Source organism: Rhinolophus ferrumequinum, chromosome 24, assembly GCF_004115265.2.
Source record: "Rhinolophus ferrumequinum isolate MPI-CBG mRhiFer1 chromosome 24, mRhiFer1_v1.p, whole genome shotgun sequence".
NCBI classification, from domain to species: domain Eukaryota; kingdom Metazoa; phylum Chordata; class Mammalia; order Chiroptera; family Rhinolophidae; genus Rhinolophus; species Rhinolophus ferrumequinum.
In genome coordinates this window covers 5,265,818-5,285,437 of record NC_046307.1, presented here as the reverse complement: position 1 = coordinate 5,285,437, position 19,620 = coordinate 5,265,818, and the positions used below count along the sequence as shown (strand labels likewise).

The following is a 19,620-nucleotide window of genomic DNA, read 5'->3' as shown; positions in this document are numbered from 1 at the left end:
GAGTGTTGGGGAGCGAAATGAGTTAACACACGTCAACTGCTCAAACCACGCCTGGCACCTAGCACTCAGTTTGCTGCTTTTCATGTAAAGAAACCGGGGAAAGTGCTCAATAAAATATCTCAATAAAGAGGATCGTGTTTGCTCTCACAGCCTCTTGCACAGGCTCCCAGGCCCGTGTGGGGGAGCTCGGCTCACGCCTCTTGGTCGCTGTAAGCTTGTGAACAATCTCAACACTGAACCTGTGAAACATCAGGAGGACAAGAAACAGTTCACAGCTCAATGAAGAGTTCTAGAGAGCGACCGAAAGACTGAGGGGATCGTAAGTGGCTTCTCTTCACTTCACCTCCTATACTGTCGCTTTTTTTTAGTGAGAATCTAATTGAGTGTTTATTACAAAAGCCTGGTTGCGACAGAAAGATAGGGTTGGTAGCTCTTGCTTTTAGGATGGAGACTCAAATGTTATTGAACTGTGAGTGGGGAGACAGAGGATGGCTCTGGACTGGACGAGGACACGCTGCTCCGAGACCGGGTCGGGGGGTCAGAAGGGAGAACAAGGACACGCTGCTCCCAGACAGGGTCGGGGGGTCAGAAGGCTGCGGCCAGGTGGAGAACCGATGGTGGCACTTCCTTTCAGCTGCACGTCCTTTACTCCCTGTGCCATCTGTCCCCTCAAGGAACCCCAAACGGAAGGCCCCCACCCACCCCAGCCTGTCCTTCTTCCAGATCATCCCGGAGCCCCCTTAGCCAGAGCCTCGGTTGCGTGGGCAGAGGTCACACCCTCTGCATGGTACCCCAAATCCGCTCCTCACTGGACCCCTTCACCCAGAGGCCCAGAGTGTGGGAGACGGCACAGGGTCCTGTCCCCACGATCCCCCTGGCTATGTGGCACTGGGTGAGCTTTGCCTGACCTGAGAGCTGGGAACCCTGGCAGTCTCGGAAAAAAAGAAAAATGCCCCTCAGGGCCCTCACACAGCCGAGGGTAGCTATGTCACTTTATTTAGCAAACTCCGGGCCCCACCAACGGCTCCTCCAGCATCCCTTGGAGGGTCTGCCTCGAGAGGACGCACAGAGGTGACGCAGAGGCCGAACTTCCCAGGGGGCCTGTCTTCTGCCACACACGCAGCACAGATGGGAACAAAGTCACTGCTCATGTCCTTAGGCGTTCACCCCGTGTGGCTGTGGGGCCTCCCGTGTCAACAGCCACCACCAGGGCCTCAGTCCCGCTCCAGATACAGACCCCCGGCTCCTGAGATGCTGACACCCAGCAAAGGCTGCTGTTTTGTGGGGACGCCAAACCCTTATTCCCGCAGGCCTGCAGCCTGTCCCTGCTGGGCAAGGAGCAAAATGTACGAAAATACTTCAACTATTTCTTTGAAACTGTTAAGAAATAAGGTCGTCTTGTTGCTCTTTCACAATCCCAGTAAAAAGAAAAGTTCACACTGGTGCCGGGGCCGAGGCCAGCCCCGGGCCGAGCGCCGGCTCAGTAGAAACGCTTGTTGCGGTCCTGCCGCTTCTGGAACACCACGGCGCCCACCACGGCGCACACGATGATGCCGAGCAGCGCGCACAGCAGCAGCAGGAACACCCGCCAGCCCGTCAGGGGCCCGCCGCGGAAGTTCCCTGTCGGGTCATCCACGTTGTCTGCAGGAGAACGGGGGCTGAGGTGGACAGCGGAGAGGCCCGGAGCTCCCACACCGGGCGCCCCGAGGCCCCCACCCCACCCCACCCCACGGTGGAGGCTGTGGCGAGGCACAGCGCCCGGTGAGGGCCGGGGAGTGGACAGAGGGACGACCCCGCGTACCCAGAGACCGAGGCCTGGGGTACCTCTGTGCTGCACGAAGCTGGTGAACACTGGATTCCAGGGCTCCCCGAGAGCCCGGCCTGCCCAGGGAGGCCTAGGATTTGCTTTCACAAGCACCCCCCCGGCCCCCCCCGCATGCCTCGCACCAGGATGAACTTGGTGCCTCCTTGGGGTCCCAGCCTCCCAGCCCTGCCCGCCCTCTGCCTGACACCACGCCCCTGCCCGCTAACCCCACTGACGACTGCCAGGTACCAGGCCCTGACACCTGTGCCATCTTCCGGAATCCTGACCACCCTGGCTCTCCTCCCAGCCAGGCTGTAATGCCAGCCATGAGCCCAGTGACACCCTCCCTTCCCAAAAGACCTGACCGGGCAGGCCTGCTGACATGGTCCCACCACTGGCCCCTCTCCGCCCCTGCAGTGACGGTAACAGCTGCTCAATGAACCAGGAGCTCGTAAGCAGAGGTGCTTCCCACAGCCCCGCAGCCTGTCAGCCTCGGGGCTCCCACGGTCCCCCTGCTCCCTTCTCCTCAGGCACTAGACTGTGCCAGGGACAGCACCCAGCCCATGGCTAGGCACTGAGTGAAAGCTTTGGAACCGTCTTCTGGAGGAAAGAACAAGGCAACAAGTCTGCAAACAAGTTAATCCCCACCTGGCCAAACACATGGGGTGGCTGGGTGGGTGAGCAGATGAGGTCTCTGAGCCCTTGGCAGCCAGAAACCCTGGAACCAAAGGTGGCAAGACAGTGGCCTATGATAGGATTCGTGTGACCCTCAAAATGTTTAAACGTAATCTGAACCTTAAAAAAGTGAGATGTCACATAAAATGCTGGGTTCCATTCTGGCTCCCGCTCCGCACGGTGACCAAGGTTTGGGCTGAGGACCCTTGACGCTCCGCTGGGCCCGCAGGCACGACGTCAGGGCTTTGGGGACATGTTTTTCCACACACAGGGGCCTCCCTTCTCCAACCAGATCCTCACTCTGAGAGGAGGGAGTCATGGCTAATTAGTGCCATAGGAAGAGCCCAGGTTTGGGGTTTTGCAAACACGTTCAAATCCTGCCCTTACCTCCTCCTATATAGCTGAAGAAACCTGAGGGGTCAGTTCGCTGGCTGGTGGCAGGACCTACTTCCCGGGCCAATCACCGAGGTCACGCATGTGCGGTATCACTGCCCTGCTGTCACTTCCACCAACAAACGCCCCTGTGGCTTTACTGGCCATTACTCAGCAGCGAGTGCAGGCGGAAGCAGACACCAGGTAGTGCTGTTTGCTCACCCAAGAGCCCAGGCCACAGCCACAGCCAGACCTGACAAGGACAGAGGGACCATGGGCCAGCCTGGGAGGGGCCGCGCATACGTTACCTTTGGGCGACTTGAGGAAGTTGACGCTGGGCTCGATCTTGGTCCAGTCGATGTTCTCCTCCTCGGGAGTGTGCTCCACCATCAGCTGGAACAGCTTCATGGAGATAATGTCGTGATTGTCTGCAGGACCGACAGTTAGTTTAGCAGGGACCTGAGCCCACAACGGGGCTCCCCCTGGGAGAAGCCTACTCCTGCCTGGCTGAGGGCTCGGCCCTCAACACCGTCAGCGGCTGCACCTGAGGAGACTTGGGAAAGGCCCAGGTCCAACCAGTCTGGGCAGGAAGAACCTCCACTTGACAGTAACTGATCACCGTGCATCTGAGACGGGGAGGTCGAGGCTCAGAGCCAACGTGGGGGTCCCAGTCAGCTTGACTCCCGCTCCCAGCTCAGCTAACCGACTGGAATCTGAGGAAGTGCCTGGAAAAGGGTGAGCCTAAAGAGCAAGGACTAGGTGGCCAGGTGGGTAGAGCCACGCGGCACCCAACCGCCCAGAGTGCACAGCCCCTGGCGGCCCAGGGACAGGCACCAGCTCTGGAGTCAGACTGCAGTTCCCCCACGAGCTCGGCCACTCCGCGGGTGTGAACCTGAGGCAATCCCTTCAACACTCCAATTCCCAGTGGTCTCGGTTGTGTAAACAGATACCTAGGCATTTATCACCTGACTTAACCCGTAAGATGCCTGTTGTAGAGACTGACACTCACAACCCCCGATGAATGGTCAGTCACTACTACACGCACGACTCTCCATCACTCTTCACTGGCCTCCAAACAGCCTTCGAGAACAAGCACCTGCCACAGACCTGGCTCCATTCCCAAACCCTCAGGACAGATAGATGCCGAAATTCTGTCAGATGAAATTCAAAGTAACCCAAGGGGAAGGGTGGTGATGGATCCAGAGATGACACAGGTCTGACTACCTGAATGCGCTGTGAATTGATTACCAGGTAATCAAGGAGCAGGTAAGGACTACCAGGACGAGGGGGCTTACTGGACCACTCTCCCCTCTTTTGGGTATACAATTAAAATTTCCATATTAAAAACTTTAAAACCAGGCCAGACCGGTGGCTCAGGTGGTTGGAGCTCCATGCTCCTGACTCCGAAGGCTGCCGGTTCGATTCCCACATGGACCAGTGGGCTCTCAACCACAAGGTTGCCAGTTCGATTCCTCAACTCCCGCAAGGGATGGTGGGCTGCGCCCCCTGCAACTAAGATTGAACATGGCACCTTGAGCTGAACTGCTGCTGAGCTCCCGGATGGCTCAGTTGGTTGGAGCACGGGCTCTCAACCACAAGGTTGCCGGTTCAATTCCTCGAGTCCCGCAAGGGATGGTAGGCCGCACCCCCTGCAACTAGCAACAGCAACTGGACCTGGAGCTGAGCTGCGCCCTCCACAACTAAGACTGAAAGGACAACAACTTGAAGCTGAACGGCACTCTCCACAACTAAGACTGAAAGGACAACAACTTGACTTGGAAAAAAGTCCTGGAAGTACACACTGTTCCCCAATAAAGTCCTGTTTCCCTTCTCCAGTAAAAAAAAAAAAAAAAAAAAAAAAAAAAAATCTTTAAAAAAAACTTTACGAAGTGAACCCAGATGCTTCCATGGGGAGCAGGCCCCTGACAGTGGCTGGTTCTGACAGTGGCTGGTTTCCAGACCCTAGAAAGGTCTGGAAGAGGATAAACAAGCCTTCCATCGGTGCTCCGCACTGCTTCCCACTTCTGGTGTGCAGGATCTGGCCCCAGGCCCGGTGCCGTGAGGCCCAAGAGGAGGACCGAGAACCAAGAACCACGGCCAAGGGCCACCCACAAGTGCTGTCCAGGGCTGGCAGCACCCCAATGCTTACGGAGGACTCACCGTGGGCCAAAGACAAAGCCTCAGCTTTATGGAGCTCACAATTCAGTGAGGGAAAAAGACAAAGAAATAAATTATACGGTAGACTCCAAGAGGGTTAAGTGCTATGAAGAAAAATAAGTTGAGAAAGGTGACGAAGAGTGTGCAGGTGACTGGGGTATGTGTATACAATTTTAAATAAAGGTATCAGGGAAGGCCGCACTGAACAACTGACATCTGAGCCAGACTTGAAAGAGATGAGAGGGGGACAAGCACAAAAGCCCGAAGCAGGAGGGCACTGGTGTGTGAGCAGCTGCAGGCAACATCCAGGCAGCAGGGAGCAGTCAGAGGAGAGGGGGTGGGGGGACACTGGCACTAGGGCCTGGCTGGCACGGATGGTGGCCTGGACTCTGAGTGAGCCGGGGAGCCACTGCAGAGCTCCGAGCGGAGAAGCAGTGACACCTCATGAGAGCTCTAATGGCACTGCTCTGGCTGCCATGCTGGGACAGACTGTCAGGGGTCGGCGTGGAGGGAGGGGATCGCTTGGGAGCTCCTGCAGTTGTCCAAGTGACGGTGGCCCGGACCCTCCAGGTAGTAAAGGAGGGGCGAGAGGTGATTTACTCGCTGATGGATGACAGGTGGCACGTTAGAGAAAAGGGGAACCAAGAATGACACCACGTTTTTGGTCTGAGCAACTAGAGGACAGAGGTGTCATTGATGTCTTGGTGGCAAGACGTGGCCTTCCGTTGCAGGCATGTGAAGGCTGAAACGCCTGCTGGGCGTCCGGGTGGAGACGCTGAGCGGGCTGCTGGTGACAGCGGGCTGCAGATGGACACGGGGGGTCTACGGAGCCCCGATTCCGAGCCTCCTCAGGAGAGGGAGGCTCGCCGAGGACTGCGCACAGCTCAGCGCTGGCGCGTCAACCCTGACAGACGACGGGAAGAGCAGGGAGAAGCCAGGCAGTGTAGAACCGATGGAGGAACGTGATCAGCTGTGCCACCAGCTCCCAACAGAGCAGGGAGGTCAGAACCGAGCCGTTAGGCCTCGCTCAGCCACTCACCAGACAGGTCCCCGGTGCCGGCCGACGCCCCGAAGTAGTAGCCGGTGGGCAGGCGCACGCCCGTGATGTCAATGCAGTTCTTCCACTCGTTCTTGTCCTCCAGGTCGGTCATCACCTGCGGCCGGCCAGTTGGTCAAGCGCGCCCCAGGCCCGGCCGCCTGCCCCCAAGTGCCTCAGAACTCACGCAGGCAGCGCCGCCCCCCGCCCCCCCGCCCGCTCACCGTCAGACGGCCCCGGGAGTAGCGCACAGCCAGGAAGGTGTCGTGGTCGCGGTTGCGGAAGTCGGCCGTGCAGCCGGCCAGCTCGGTCCAGCGGCCATCCTTGCTATGGTCGTAGGACAGGGAGCCATTGTTCACCATCACCGAGATGTACGGGAACACGCGCTGAGACCAAGACACCAGTTACTGCACCGCCATAGGCCACCCAGCCTGGGGGAGGCGGTGAGGGCACCCACCACCCCGATCCCTGGAGGCTCCTCTGTGCTGGGACCAGGGAGAAGTCCCGGCCCCCATCGCCCAGCCCTTCCTGTTCTGCTCTGCGGGAAGGACCAGGGCCTACCTCCGTGGTCTCATCATTGGGGTACGTGTCCAGAAAGATGGCTAAGCCATGGAAGTTGTCTTTGCTCCCAAACACAGGCCCTGGAATGAGGAGGAGATGCTTTCGTCATGGGGGAAACTGGGGTTGTCCCCTGGGTATCCTGAGGACAAAGTAGTGCCAGTGTGGGTGGGGCAAGAGATGGCAACCTGTCAGCCGTTCACCCAGGAAAAAAGGAGGCACCTCTGAAGAAAAAAGCCTGTGGTGGCCTCAGGGCTGGGGCAGGGAGAACTCAAGTCTGAAAGCTGAACTGTGAGGGGACAGCACCCGGCCATGTGCTCTGAGGAGTCAGGTGACCAGGGGGTATCAGCCTGTGGAAACCAGGTGGCACTGAGGAAACTCCAGCCTCTAACCCAGGGGGCAGCAACTTTCTGCCAACATGCTGACAGGAAACGTTTTGGGTTTTGTGGGTCACATATAGTCTCGGTCACATAGTCGTCCTTGTTTTTTGCTTTTTAAAAATAACCCTTTAAAGTGGTAAAATGGTAAAAACCATTCTTAGTTGGTGTATAACACGAGGCCACCATGGGGTAAGAGTTCAGCTGCAGGCTCCAGCTCCTCCTCTTCCCTAAGGGACGCCCCGCTGAGCCACCCCGAGGTAGCAGGTCTCCTCAGAGAGGAGCAGCAGCGCCTACCAGGAGGGTGCCCAGTGGAGGATCCTTGGCCACAGATGTCCCCATCTGCACGCGTGCAGCCCTACCTGGCACGAGGCGATCCCGGGTGTACCACAAGGCGATGCCATCTCCATGGAGATTCTTCTTCCCGGAACCGTGGACCTTGAAGTGGACGTGCATCTCCCAGTCCTTGAGGAAGCAAGGCTGGAGGGAGAGCGGAGGGCGGCTCAGAGCTCCCTGGGCCTTCCTGCCAGCTGGGGTGACCTGGCACAGACCCTGCCCCCACTGAGACTGGGCATTCATTCTTTGGAACAGGGCCAGGCAGTAGGGTCACTAGTGCCACTGACCAAGACACCCCCAGTTTTCTCAGCAGGAAGAAGGGGGGCTGCTGGGCCTCCCAGGAGGGGCGGGGGGGGCCACACAGCTCTCAAGGCTGCCCGAGGCCCAGCCCCCGCCCAGCCCAGCCCCAGTCTTCTCCATTTTGATTCACTTTCCTCAACACTAACTAGCCCAACGCGTCAGCCCTGTTTTCTCTCCATCCCCACTGCTCCTGCCCTGGGATCTTGTGGAAGGATTACTACCCAGGTTGGAGCCACATATTTTACAAAACACAAAGCACACTCACAGACAAAATAACTTGTCCACAGCCGGTAAGTGGACGGCCCTGACTCACACGCAGGTTTGTCTGCCGTGGAAGCTTATGCTCTGTCTTCTGAGCCGCCCAGGGCCTTCAGGGCTTTAACGCCAACCGCATCAGCTCCGTTCTGACTTTCTACCCACCCCACCCCCCTAGCTCCCCTTCCAATCAACCTTCAAACTCAGGGACTCACACCCAGGTCTGGCTAACTCCAAATCCCAATCTCTTGGACAGCACACCTCCTGCCTCTGGCAGACCCAGCCTGGCCCCAGTGTGGTGACCGCACCAGGGCTGGGGGCTGGAAGGGTCATGCGCTGGGGCCTCTGGGCTGCCGTGATACGGGGCAGCAGATGCTCCCCGGCATCCAGGAATACCAGGTGCAAAGCTGGGCACGGCCCACAGGAAGGAAAACAGCCCGGCTTACCTACCAGGAAGTTGCTTGTGAAAACTACAGTGTGACACACAAACTTCGACAAGAATTCACTTCGGGGAAGTCTGCAGATGGGTGTGTGAGCAACTGATTAAACAAAGGCCCATCAGACAGGCAAATGGAAACAAGATATTGTTGACCTATCAGACTGGCAGCTATTAAAGAGCTCATTAATACCACTGTGGACAAGGATGGAGAGAAACACACACTCAAACAACCAGTGGGACTGTGTACGCTCCCATCTTCTTGGGGGCAATTTGGCTGTTGCAGCCTTTTAACAGAACAAGGCAGAGCCAGAAGCACTTACACTTAAAGACATCAAAGATAAAATTAAAAAACAATATCAGAGCTACATTTTCCTTTTTGAAAAATAATTAGTATATATGTAGAGAAAGAAAAAAATGAAAAGCATATGAGTGAACATTAACAACAGATGATTTGGGAAGAAGGGTGCTACAGGGAATGTTTACTTTCCATGTTTGAATTTTGTGTAACAAGCATGTTACCTCAGCAATCAGAAAAAACAAAGATCGTTACATCCCATCATGGGTGAACTGGCTTGTATGTTCACTGAGTCATCAGACTCAGTGCTCCAGCTCTGCATACCTGAAACCCAGGAGATGAGACCCAGCCCTGGCCCCTGAGAACACGGAGATAGCAGGCACCTGTGCAGCAGCTTGCAAGTCATGTGAAATCAGCCTTCCCAGTTCTTAACAGTCATTGGCTCTGGAAAAATCTGCAGATTCTGGAGGGGGCAACTGAGAGGTGATGAAAACCAGCTCTCAAGGACAGACGGACAAGGAATCTGAGTTCAAGGCCTGTGGAGGGGGGTAGGAGGCCTGGAAAACAACCTTGCTTCAGCTTGAGACCACAAAGACAGCAAAAGTGAGAAAAAATGAGAAAGGCCCTGCCAGGGACTGTACCAGCTCTGAGTCCTCTCAATCCCTGAAATTAAACAGGCTCACCTAGGCCTCACGTTTTTTTAACAACAACAAAAATCTTATAAATATAATCTCTGGTACACAATCAAAACTACCAGGTACATAAAGAAACAAGGTAAGAACAAATCAAATAACTAGTTTATTATATTCAAGGAGAGAAAAGATAAGATTGAACATTTTGGTAGATAACTGAAAGTTTTAAAAAGCACACTACAAAAATTTCCAGAACAAAAAATACAATAACTGAAATTAAAAACAAATGAAGAGAGAATTAGTGAACTCAAGTCCAGTCAGATAAAAATATCCAGAATGAAGCAGAGAAAACAAATGGATGGCAGATACAAAACTGTGGGTAAGAGGCAGAGGAGAGAATGAAAAAGTCTAAGATATGTATAATTGGAGTTTCAGAATAAGCAGCAAGAGAATAAGGCAAAGAAAAATTTAAAGAGATACCTAAGCACTTACTAAAACTGATTCAAAGAATTATGCCATAAATCTTAAGTCTTACAAACCAAAAGAGACGAATAAATAATAATTATAATAAAACTATACCTATACATTAGAAAGGAAGGGAAGGAGCTGAGGAGGAAGAAAACAAAGACAGACATTCTTAAAAGCAACCAAAGGAAAAAGATTACCTTCCAAGGAGCTACTATTAGCCTGATACCTGACTTCTCAACAGAAACACTAGAAGCAAGAAAACAATAGACTGATACATTTGGAGTTGAAAGAAAACAAGAATCAACATAGGATTCTATACTTAGCAAATGTATCCTTCAAGAATAAAGGTGAGGGCCCGCCCGGTGGCTCAGGTGGTTGGAGCACTGTGCTCCTATGCCGAGGTTGCCAGTTCGATTCCCACACGGGCCAGTGAGCTGCGCCCTCTACAGCTAAGATTGTGAACAACAGCTCTCCCTGGAGCTGGGCTGCTGTGAGCAGCTGTGAGCCGCCGACCAGCAACTGGCGACTGGACTGCCTCAGCCGGGGGGAGCGCAAGGCTCATAACACCAGCTTGGGCCAGGGAGCTGGGTCCTATACAACTAGACTGAGAAACAATGGGTTGAACTGAAGTTGGGGGGGGGGAAAGGGAGGGGAATATTCTGAAGGATTACTGATCACTAACACACTGGAAAATAAATTCTTATATAAAAAAAAGAATGTGAAACTAAAACATTTTCAGATAAACAGAAACACTAGAACTATCTTTAATTCTTCAAGGAGAAGGAAAGTGATCCAAATGTAAAGGCAGAGATTTAGGAAGAAAGGAAGAGCAACAAAGACAGTAAATATCTAAATAAATATTTGTATAAAACACTGTTTTATGTGATTTAAAATAGAAAAGATTAAAATAAATGACAACAATGAAGTAAGTGGAGTTAAAGTTAAGGTCCTTGCATTGCCCAGGAAGGAGGCAAGAATACATATTGTTAGACTTTGGTAAAATACAGATGCGTGTTTTAAACTCCAAAGAAACCACTAAAAAATTGGGAAACTAGCACAGAACTTTCAAGCTAACAGAACAATAAAAATGTAATTAAAAATTAACAAACCAAAAAGAGAAAAATGAACACAGAACAAATAGAAGTACAAATAGAAAGTTAATAGTAAGATGGTAAATTACACCCAAATGCACCAGTAATTTCACTAAATGTCAATGAACTCAATTATGATAAGGTACACCGATTGCTCTGTGTTATTTCTTACAACTGCAGGTAAATCTACAATTATCTCAAAATAAAAAGTTTAATTTAAAAAAGTAAATAAAGGATCAAAGACTTCAACTAAGAGCTAAAATTAAAACTATGAATCTATAAAAACTATATATCTCTTAGAAGAAAACATGGAGAAAATCTTCATGATGTTGGACTGAACAATGATTTCTTGGGTAGGACACCAAATAGTGCATGCACACACACAAAAACAGATAAATTAGACTTCACGAAATTTAAAAACTATTGCACATCAAAACCTATAGAATGGGTGAAATTATTTCCAAATTACATATCTGATAAGGAATTAACATCCAGAACACACAGAGACCTCCAACTACTCAACAAAAACAAAACAACCCAATTTAAAATGGAAAAGGTCTTGAATTTCTCCAAAGAAGATACACAAATGGCTAAAAGCCCATGAAAAGATGCTCAACATCATGAGTCATTAGAAACACAAATCCAAACTACAAGCTACCACTTCACACCCAGTAGGATGACTATTATCAAAAAAACAGAAAAGAGCAAGTGGTGGCGAGGATGTGGAGAGACTGGAACCCTTGTGCACTGCTGGTAGGAATGTAAAATGGTGCAGCTGCTGGGGAAAACAGTTTGGTGGTCCTCAAAAAGGTAAACACAGAGTTACCATGACTCAGCAATTCCACCTCCTCGGTATAGTCCCCAAAAGTAAAAGGAGAAACTCAGACATCCATGTACCCTCATGTTCCTAGCAGCATTATTTGTAGTAGCTAAAAAGTAGAAGCAATCCAAGAGTCCATCAATGGATACACAAAATATGGTGTGTACACACACACACACACACAACTATTATTCAGCCAGAAAAAGGAATGGGAGTACCGACACAGGCTACAACATGGATGAAATTTGAAGACATTATGCTGAGTGAACGAAGCCAGACACAGACAAATATTGCATGATTCTATTTATATGAGGTACCTGGAAGAGTCAAATTCGAAATCAGAAAGTACAATACTAGTTCCCAGGGGTGGTGGGGAGGAGAGGGAATACGGAGTTAGTGTTTAATGGGTACAGAGTTTCTGCTTGGGATGATGAAAAAGCTCTGGGGATGGATGGTGGTGAGGGCTGCACAACAAGGTGAATGTATTTAATGCCACTGAGCTGTACACTCAAAAATGTTAAGACGGTAAATGTTATGTTATGTATACTTTACCACACGAAAAAAAAGTTTGAGGAATACAGTTATCAAAATCAATTTTTTGTTGATGGCCATGGCATTTTAAAAAACTGTTTCAAGCCAAAGAGTACCCTACTGAAGAGAATGGTTTCATACATTAGATTTTTTTAAAAATAAAATAAAAGGGTAAAATTGTAAACTTTATGTGATATGTATTTTACCACAATAATAATCCCCAATAAACCTAATTATATGCTGTTTGCAAGAGACAACTCTAAAACATCAAGAAATGGAAAAAAGAAAGTAAAAAGGAACAGAAAAAAGATACAACATGCAAATACCAACCAAAAGCAAACTCATACCAATAACAAAATTTAAAAGGAGACTCTTATTAATGACCAAAGATTCCATTTACCAGGAAAATTTTGGCCTCAAAATATATAAAGCAGAAACTACCAGAACTATAAAAGATAAAAAACAAATCCACACACAGAAATGTTAATACATCTCTCTTAGTAACTGATAAAAATGAACAAAATTGTCAGGAAGGATACAGAGATTTGAACCCAATCAGCAAACTTGACCTCAAGGATCTGAATGGCCGACTGATGACTCAAACAGCAGAGGGGCCACATGCTTTGCAGGCTCACTCGGGCCGTTTTTCCCAAACATGACCATTTGAAGGACCATTCGCAAGTCTCAACAGGCCTCCAAGTGTTGAAATCATCCAGTATGTTCCTTGACCGTGAAATTTAACTAGATATCAAAAATAACTTAAAAACATAACTAGAAAAGCCCTCACACATTTGAAAACATTTAACAATCTATCTCACACGTACAAAAGTCAGCCCAGAAACCAGATTTCAAATGGTCTCTTTGGTGCGCAGGAGTTCTCTGCATCTGCGAACAGCACACTGAGACACGACCCCAAGCTGAGGCAAGGTAAGCCTCTGAGAAGGGCAGCTGTGAATGGGGAGGTGGGAAAGAAAAACCTACCCTCTGGTCCCTGGCACCTTCACAGGGAGGTCAGTTTCAGGAAAGAGTACACATGGAAGCTGAGGATCTGGAAACTGACTCCTTCAAGACGAAGCAGGCCTTAGAAAGTGTCCACATACCGCAGATTGAAGACTGCAGATCAGCAGATAGAAATACTATGATACAGACAATATAAAGCCTCTGAAGAATTTAATGCAGGTAAAGGATGTGCTGGAACCAACTTGGATGCTGCTTTGTGGGGCAGAACAGGAGGTAGCCATGGTTCCCCGCTCTGGCTGCACAGCCAAGCCGCCTAGGGAGGAGCTCAGAAATCTACATGCCCAGGCCCTCCCCCAGACCAAGTAAATCAGAATCACCTGGAAGTCACAGCACATGGACAGTTAGGTGGTTTCCATGTCTTGTTTACAACAGAGTGGAAGCAGAGCTAATCCAAGTCAGCTGCTATCATTAAAATTTCTGATGAAAGATCACTGCAAGATGCGGCGTTTAAAAACGAAAAGAAGTTCAAAATATCGAGTGACGCTGCTGTAATAAAACTCCCTGCATCTCCATCTACTGTTTAAGTGAACACAGATCCTCAGCATTCACATTCATAAATAAATAAAAAGCAGAAATGGGGCCGAGGACTGTTTCATTCTGACAATAAGATCCATCTAGGCGGGGTGGGGGGACAACAGCTCACTGAGATGCATGTCAATAAATTGTTACTTTTCTATAATAATTATTCAAAAATTGTGTAATTCATTTATTTGATCAATTGTGTATCGGTAATAATCCTAAAGAAAATATTAAAACTTAGTTCCCAGGTCCCAACAAAGTTAAAAAGTTTAAATTATTACATTTATTTTAGTCTCAGAGGAATATGAGGTATGATAAAAAAAAATACGGTGAACGTTTAAATTAAAAAAAAGATTATTGCAGTAAAAGACATATTGCCATTAATCCCCCTCAAAATACTCCCCCTCACTTTGAACACACTTATCCCATTGTTCTTGCCACTTTCTGAAGCAGTTCTGGAAGTCCTCTTTCGTGTCTTTAGTTGTGCTGTCGTGGCTGCCTCGATGTCCTGAATCAATTCAAAACATTTACCTTTCACAGTGGAAGAGCCGGAAGTTGCACAGTGCCACATCCGGTGAATAAGGTGGATGTGGATACACAGTAATGTTTTCACAGAAATTGCGGTACCAGAAGCGATGTGTGACATGGAACCTTTCTGTTATGATCACAAAATACAGTGAACGCTGCTGCCGAGTGCCATCCAACAGAAAGGCAGTACCATCCAATACGGAAGTGGCACATCGAAGCTTAGTAACAGGATGTGACAAGTTTCAACTTGTTCGGTGCAGTCGGGTGTGAGCTACAGTGGACAGAAGGTATGTATTAAAGTGCCTTCCATCATGACAATGCTCCGTGTCACACATTGTTCTGTCAAATAGAAACATTACAGTGTGTCCTCATCCACCTTATTCACAGGATCTGGCGACATGTTACTTCTGGCTCTTCCCCAAAGTCAAAATGATTCAGGACATCCAGGCAGCCACGACAGTGCAACTAAAGACACTTACAAAAGAGGACTTCCAGAACTGCTTCAGAAAGTGGCAAGAACGATGGGATAAGTGTGTTTGAAGTGAGGGGGAGTATTTTGAGGGGGATTAATGGCAATGTGTCTTTTACTGTAATATTTTTTATTTATTTAAACATTCACCATATTGTTTGATCATAGCTCGTATGACAGGCTAATCAATATGAAATTTTCAAGCATTAAATACACTGCATTGCGATAAAATTTGTGTGGAAAATGATATGAAAAACAAGTTCAATAAAAAAACCTGACATACAATTTGGGCTTATTCATAGTGCTTAAGAGTAGGTATCAAAGGTGGTAGATGAGGGTAAAAGAGATCAAATATATGGTGATGGAAGGAGAACTGACTCTGGGTGGCGAACATACAATGTGACATATAGATGATGTGATACAGAATTGTACATCTGAAATCTATGTAACTTTACTAACAACTGTCACCCCAATAAACTTTAATTAAAAAAAAAAAGTAGGTATCTAATTGCAATATTTAGATCCCACTGAATACACTTAAGGATACCGAATATCCTTATTTTAAAATGGCAATGTTTAAAATATGCTGGAAACTAGATCCTTCACAAATATTTAAACTTATGTCAAACAATTATTAGATATCAACTTTTAACAAGTGAAGGGGGATATATATCTTCAGACAATACATCAGCAAAAAAAGGTTCAAGACCATGCAGCAGCTTACACACAAGACTCCCTCAGGATAGGCCTGCCCAGTCCCTCGGGCTTCCCATGTCCTGAGCTCCAGCCAATAGGCACTTGAGTTCTAGTCGCTGTTGGGCCACTCCTTCACCCAGACCACTCTGCCCCCACTACAGCAGGTACTGGGTCTTATCTCTGCTCAGAAGACAGCAGGTACTCAGCAACATTTGCTAATTTGCTACCTCTCCCAGATGGAGTAAAGAGAGAAAAGTCCAGAAAACATCTCTCCAGCCCAGTAAAAGAAAAGGTGGCTGTTGGGAAACAATGGGCAGAAAATTCTAAGAGTTTCAAGCAATTTCTTTCAGGAATTATAGGAAACACTCCAATCCTTCAGGGAGTACCTACAGGGTCAAACAGGAAAGGTCCCTGGAGCTGAATGGGGAGGTGGGGGAAGGGCGACAAGACAATTATACTCCAGACTGTGAAAATGCGATGAAATTAAGTACGGAAATCTGTCAGTCCCGTAACATTGCCACACACTGACAATGCCAATCACCAGCTACCTACAACCGTAAATACTTGTGACTAAACCCAATTTCCAACAGTTCCAGCACTATTTGTACCTTACGTAAAAAAAAAACACACCAAAAAAACCTTAATGCTATACTAAATTCACTTTCATAATAATAATAATAATAATAATAAGGCTACATTACCATTTTAATAAGTTTCCTGAAAATCTTAAGGCAGAATAATGTGACAGAATGTGACTCAGAGGAGATGGGGTGGTTACTGAAGTACCCCCTGAGTGGGTGGCACTTGAGCTGAGACTTAACAGATGAGAAGGAACCAAGCAGGCATGAAGAGCCAGGAGGCAGTGGACCAGACAGAGAGAACAAGTGCAAATGTCCTGAGGCAAGAAAGCAGCCAGAGAGGCTGGAACCAAATCAACAAAGCAAATGACTGGAGATGCCAGGCACCAGGGGCCAGGATGCGTAGACATAATGCATATTTATCCCTTCACAGGAGAGCCCAGGCTCTGAGGGTCAGAGTGAAGGCTGAGAAAAGTCACCCCAGATGCCCCTAGCAGTAAGGAGAGGAGAAGCTGAGGAGACTGGCAGACGAGGCAACACAAGGACAGTGTGGGCTCCCACAACTAAATGGGGATATCAACCAGAAGGGACCAAAGAGCAGGGTGATGGAGAAAACTAGGACAATGACCAACAACTTAGGCATAGGTTCAGGTCAGGGAGGCTGGGGCAGGAGCAGGTTCTGTAATCCAGCCCCAAAGTATTCCCCTATCACTCCTTTCCTGACCTAGACTTCCTCAGTGTACAGTCTGTATAGCAACTGATCTCAGCCATTGCTTATATGTAACGTACTAGTGACACCTGAGGCTCCCTGACATCTGCAGCAAAGGTCACAGAAACTAAACTACCTACAAGGCCAGCTCCTCCATACCACCGATGACAAGGCCCTCAATCAAGCACTTGGGGAACGTATTTCTAAGGGATTCCCTCACCATCCACAGAGACGGTGTCAAGTGGAGCGAGTGAATTGCTAGGCTTGGAGATGGATAGATCAAAGTTTAAATTCTGTATATGCTGAATTATTCACTGTCTGTGTTAGCTCTGCATAAAATCACAATAGCCACCTATTTCAAACAGCCTGTTTAAGAATTAAAGGCAATCAGGTGTGTTAAAGTCAGTGCCTAACACACAGCGAAATGCCCAAAGAAGAGCCCGTTCCTTCCATTTAGCCCACTGTTTGAGAGGGTTTAATTCAGACAGCCTGACAGCTCTACTACTTACTGTGTGACTTTAGGTAAGAAACTTTCAACTCTGTGCCTTTGCTTCTTGGTCAGTAATATGGAAATAACATCACTTACTTCACATGGGTTTTGAAGAAATTAAGTGAGAAGGGTGAAAAGTGTCAAGCGCAGCTCCTGACACACAGTAACTTCAAAAGCCATTACTTGTCATTACTGATGAATGTGACCAAGATAGGGAAGGGGTTGGGGAAGGAGGGACAAGCCTTAAGGTTATGCCTGCCCTCCGGGGAACCACTCACCTGATGGTTCCAGATAGAGCCCTCTTTGCTGCGCTCATCAGGGGTCAGACGCACGTACTGGCTCGTGAGTATAGTACTGCCTTGGAAATCCCAGAGGGGCATGGAGCTGGAACCGACCCCTGCGGGTAGAGACCGGCAGAGACAGGTGCGTAAAAGGCTATGCCAGGAATGGCCTTGCCAGAGGCAGTAAACCCACAGAGCTGCCCTGCTCGATAGAAAGGGCACCTCCTTCCCCAACACTATGCAGCCTCGCCCTGCACTCATTCCCGCCCTAGGCCTCACCTTGGTAGGGCTTGATAAGCGAATGTTCCCGCTTGAGGTGTTCACTGTTGCCATCAGTTATATCGGCAGCCACCGGCCCCAGCAACAGGAGAAGAAGTAGAGGTGTCGTGGGGCCAGGGCCGGGGCCGGGAAGCCCAGGCCTCCCCAGGCACCGCCGGCCCCAGCCCCAGCGCCAAATACAGCCTTCAGCCGCCATTCTCCGTTCCTCTCGACCACTTCCGTTCTAGGACTTCCGCCTTCCGGGTGTCCTAGCTAATGGCCTCCGGCCGGAAACCCTCCAACCCTAGTGTCACCGGCAAGTTAAAAGCAAAGCCTCGCAGCCGAGGGGACGACGGCTTTATTTGCTGAGCAGCCCGCATCCCGGTCGAGTGCAGTTCCATCTCCTCCGCGGCCCCGACGTACCTGTCGGCTAGCCTCAGCAACGGGTTCTAACGAACCAGAACCAATCATGGAACCGCACGTTAGGCTTGTGAGCCAATGGGGAGCACAGGGATGGAGTCGAGGACAGCACGAGGGTCTAATGCGAAGCGCGGCATGCTGGAACTTGTAGTTACGGTAGGCCGCTCCCGGGGGCTGGACAAATCAAGATTACAGCGCCCTCAGCCTCTGGCCACTGATCGCGTCCCTGAAGTAACCTTTTCCATTCCAGGGGGAAAGGAGCTCTAAATTGAAGGCGGAAGCCTGAATTCCAACTCCCACGCCGCCTCAGACTCACTGGGTGACTCCGGCTTAGCCGTTACTGGCTCTGGCTTCATCCCCTCCAGCTTCACGCCTTTGAAGACTTAAAATTCCCACCGATTTGAGAGTGTCCATTACTCCCAGCTCCTCAGCCCCTGTCGGGTTCACGCAGGAGGGCAGACCTGCACCCTGTTCTGGGACTCGAGTAATGGTTGGGACGCATCCGGATCCAAATGCTCATAGCGCCTGCCTGGTGCAACAAGAAGTGTCCATGAGAAGTGCAGGAAAGCTGGCTGTGGACCAAAGGTTGAAAACTGGTGGCCCGCTGCTAAATAGAGCTCTGTTTTACCTGTTAATGCTATTTCAATAAATGATTTAACTACCGATATATTTAAACCAGGAGTCTTAAAATCACATTAGAAATCCAAATTTCCAGTTTCTCAGGAAAAATTGGGAGCTCCAACCACACTAAGGCCATGTCTGCCCCTGCCCCCCCACCCCCAATGCCTTCCTCTTCTAAGCTAGTCTACACACTGGCCACTACTTTACAGCACCTGTCTGACCCTTCTAGACATCTGAATTCATGACCCTTGTTATAGATCACAAGGTGGAATTGTTGGTTGTTTGCCTCTTTATTTCAAGAACCTTCCATTTTGAATGAATGAACTTATTCAGGGTTAAGTACTGAGACATCTTTTCTGGGTCATATATTTTTAATGAGTTTTTTATTATTAGAGTAATAATAAATAACAATACAGACATATGTACAACAAGAGTCCTCTGCCACTCCTCTCCCAAGGGGTATACCCTTCCAGAGATTTATCTATATCCATACAAACAAGGACATGTAGATTCCACTACACCTCCATGAGGGCTGGGATTTTTGTCAACTATGGTCACTATTGAATCCCAGCATCTAGAACAGTGCTTGGCACATACGAGGTGATTAATAAGTCATTGGTGAAAGAATGAGTATTTGTTCTAGAATCTGGAATCAGGTCATGAAGAATGAGTAGTTTACTTAGAAAGGGAAAAGATGTCCTTGGGAGAGGGGACAGGAAATGCAAAGGCAGGAGGGATGCTTGAAAGCATAAGGAAGGCAAACAGTTTACAATGACTGAGAAGGTGGGCGAGAGTTTGGCTGAGGCCAGAACTCAAAGGGCCTTTCAACTCCCAGCTAAGGAGCATCACCTTTTTCAAGAAGGCAATGGGAGGGCCGGCCCGGTG

At 49.1% G+C, this 19,620-nt stretch overlaps 1 protein-coding gene across 1 annotated transcript; it reads right to left on the bottom strand.

Moving 5' to 3' along the window:
• Positions 1-975: 975 nt before the first annotated feature.
• Positions 976-18,101, bottom strand: LMAN2 (lectin, mannose binding 2). Its single transcript, XM_033096239.1, has 8 exons — positions 17,716-18,101; positions 17,434-17,552; positions 7,342-7,459; positions 6,606-6,685; positions 6,269-6,430; positions 6,048-6,162; positions 3,160-3,279; positions 976-1,641 (listed from the first exon to the last, which is right to left on the bottom strand). The coding sequence occupies exons 1-8, from the start codon at positions 17,909-17,911 to the stop codon at positions 1,481-1,483; spliced, it is 1,071 nt and encodes a 356-aa protein (XP_032952130.1). The 5' UTR covers positions 17,912-18,101; the 3' UTR covers positions 976-1,480.
• Between the last annotated feature and the right edge of the window lie 1,519 nt (positions 18,102-19,620).